Source organism: Myotis davidii, unplaced genomic scaffold (assembly GCF_000327345.1).
Source record: "Myotis davidii unplaced genomic scaffold, ASM32734v1 scaffold566, whole genome shotgun sequence".
NCBI lineage: Eukaryota > Metazoa > Chordata > Mammalia > Chiroptera > Vespertilionidae > Myotis > Myotis davidii.
In genome coordinates, this window is record NW_006296617.1 from 1,372,041 (window position 1) to 1,372,674 (window position 634).

General features: G+C 68.6%; 1 protein-coding gene across 1 annotated transcript in view; it reads left to right on the plus strand.

The window, feature by feature from the left end:
• GLTSCR2 (glioma tumor suppressor candidate region gene 2) overlaps positions 1-634 on the plus strand; it is a 15,069-nt gene that overhangs the window by 4,173 nt on the left and 10,262 nt on the right. Inside the window, exon 4 of the mRNA XM_015569317.1 lies at positions 74-348. Coding sequence (XP_015424803.1) covers positions 74-348 — 275 coding nt within the window. The remainder of the gene's footprint in view (positions 1-73; positions 349-634) is intronic.

A 634-nucleotide genomic window follows, 5' to 3' on the forward strand; every position in this document is an offset into this window, starting at 1 on the left:
GTGCTGATGTCTAAGGGTTGCCCTGCGGGTGTTGTCCACCCTCTGCTGCAGGGTCTCGAAGTGGCGCCCTGAGGGCCGGCTCCCGCCCTCAGCCCCGGCTCTCCTGCCTTGGGGAGCCTGCCAGCTGCTCTTTGCCTGGCTTTCGGGGCCCCTCGGGGTCTGAGCGTCAGTCTTCCCTGGCCTGGGCTTCAGAGCCATCTTTGTGAGAAGGGGAGGGTGGAAGGGGTCATGGCGGTTCCCCACACGGGCCGGCCCCCAGCACCCTTTTCTTCCGCAGACCCTCTGGAGCGGCCGCTGGCCGGCCAGGACCCCTTCTTCCTGGAGCAGACCAAGAAGAAGGGCGTGAAGGTGAGGCTGCGCCGGAGGGGCGTCCGGGCGGTCAGGGTCGAGGGGTTGGGGAGCCTCAGCTGGGGAGGCCCAATGGGCAGGGGCAGGGACGAGGAAAGTCCGCAGTGGAGGCTGTGAGGGTGCTGCTCAGCCGGAGGGAGCACTCGCGTCACCGGGGTCTTGTTGAGGTGCAGAGGGTCCGAGTGGAGCCGGGACTGTGTGGCTCTCACAGGCCCCGGGCAGGTGGAGGCTGCGCTCTGAGTCTGTCGGCAGGCGCTGCTCTGACCGGCACTGCTGCCGGGTCGGT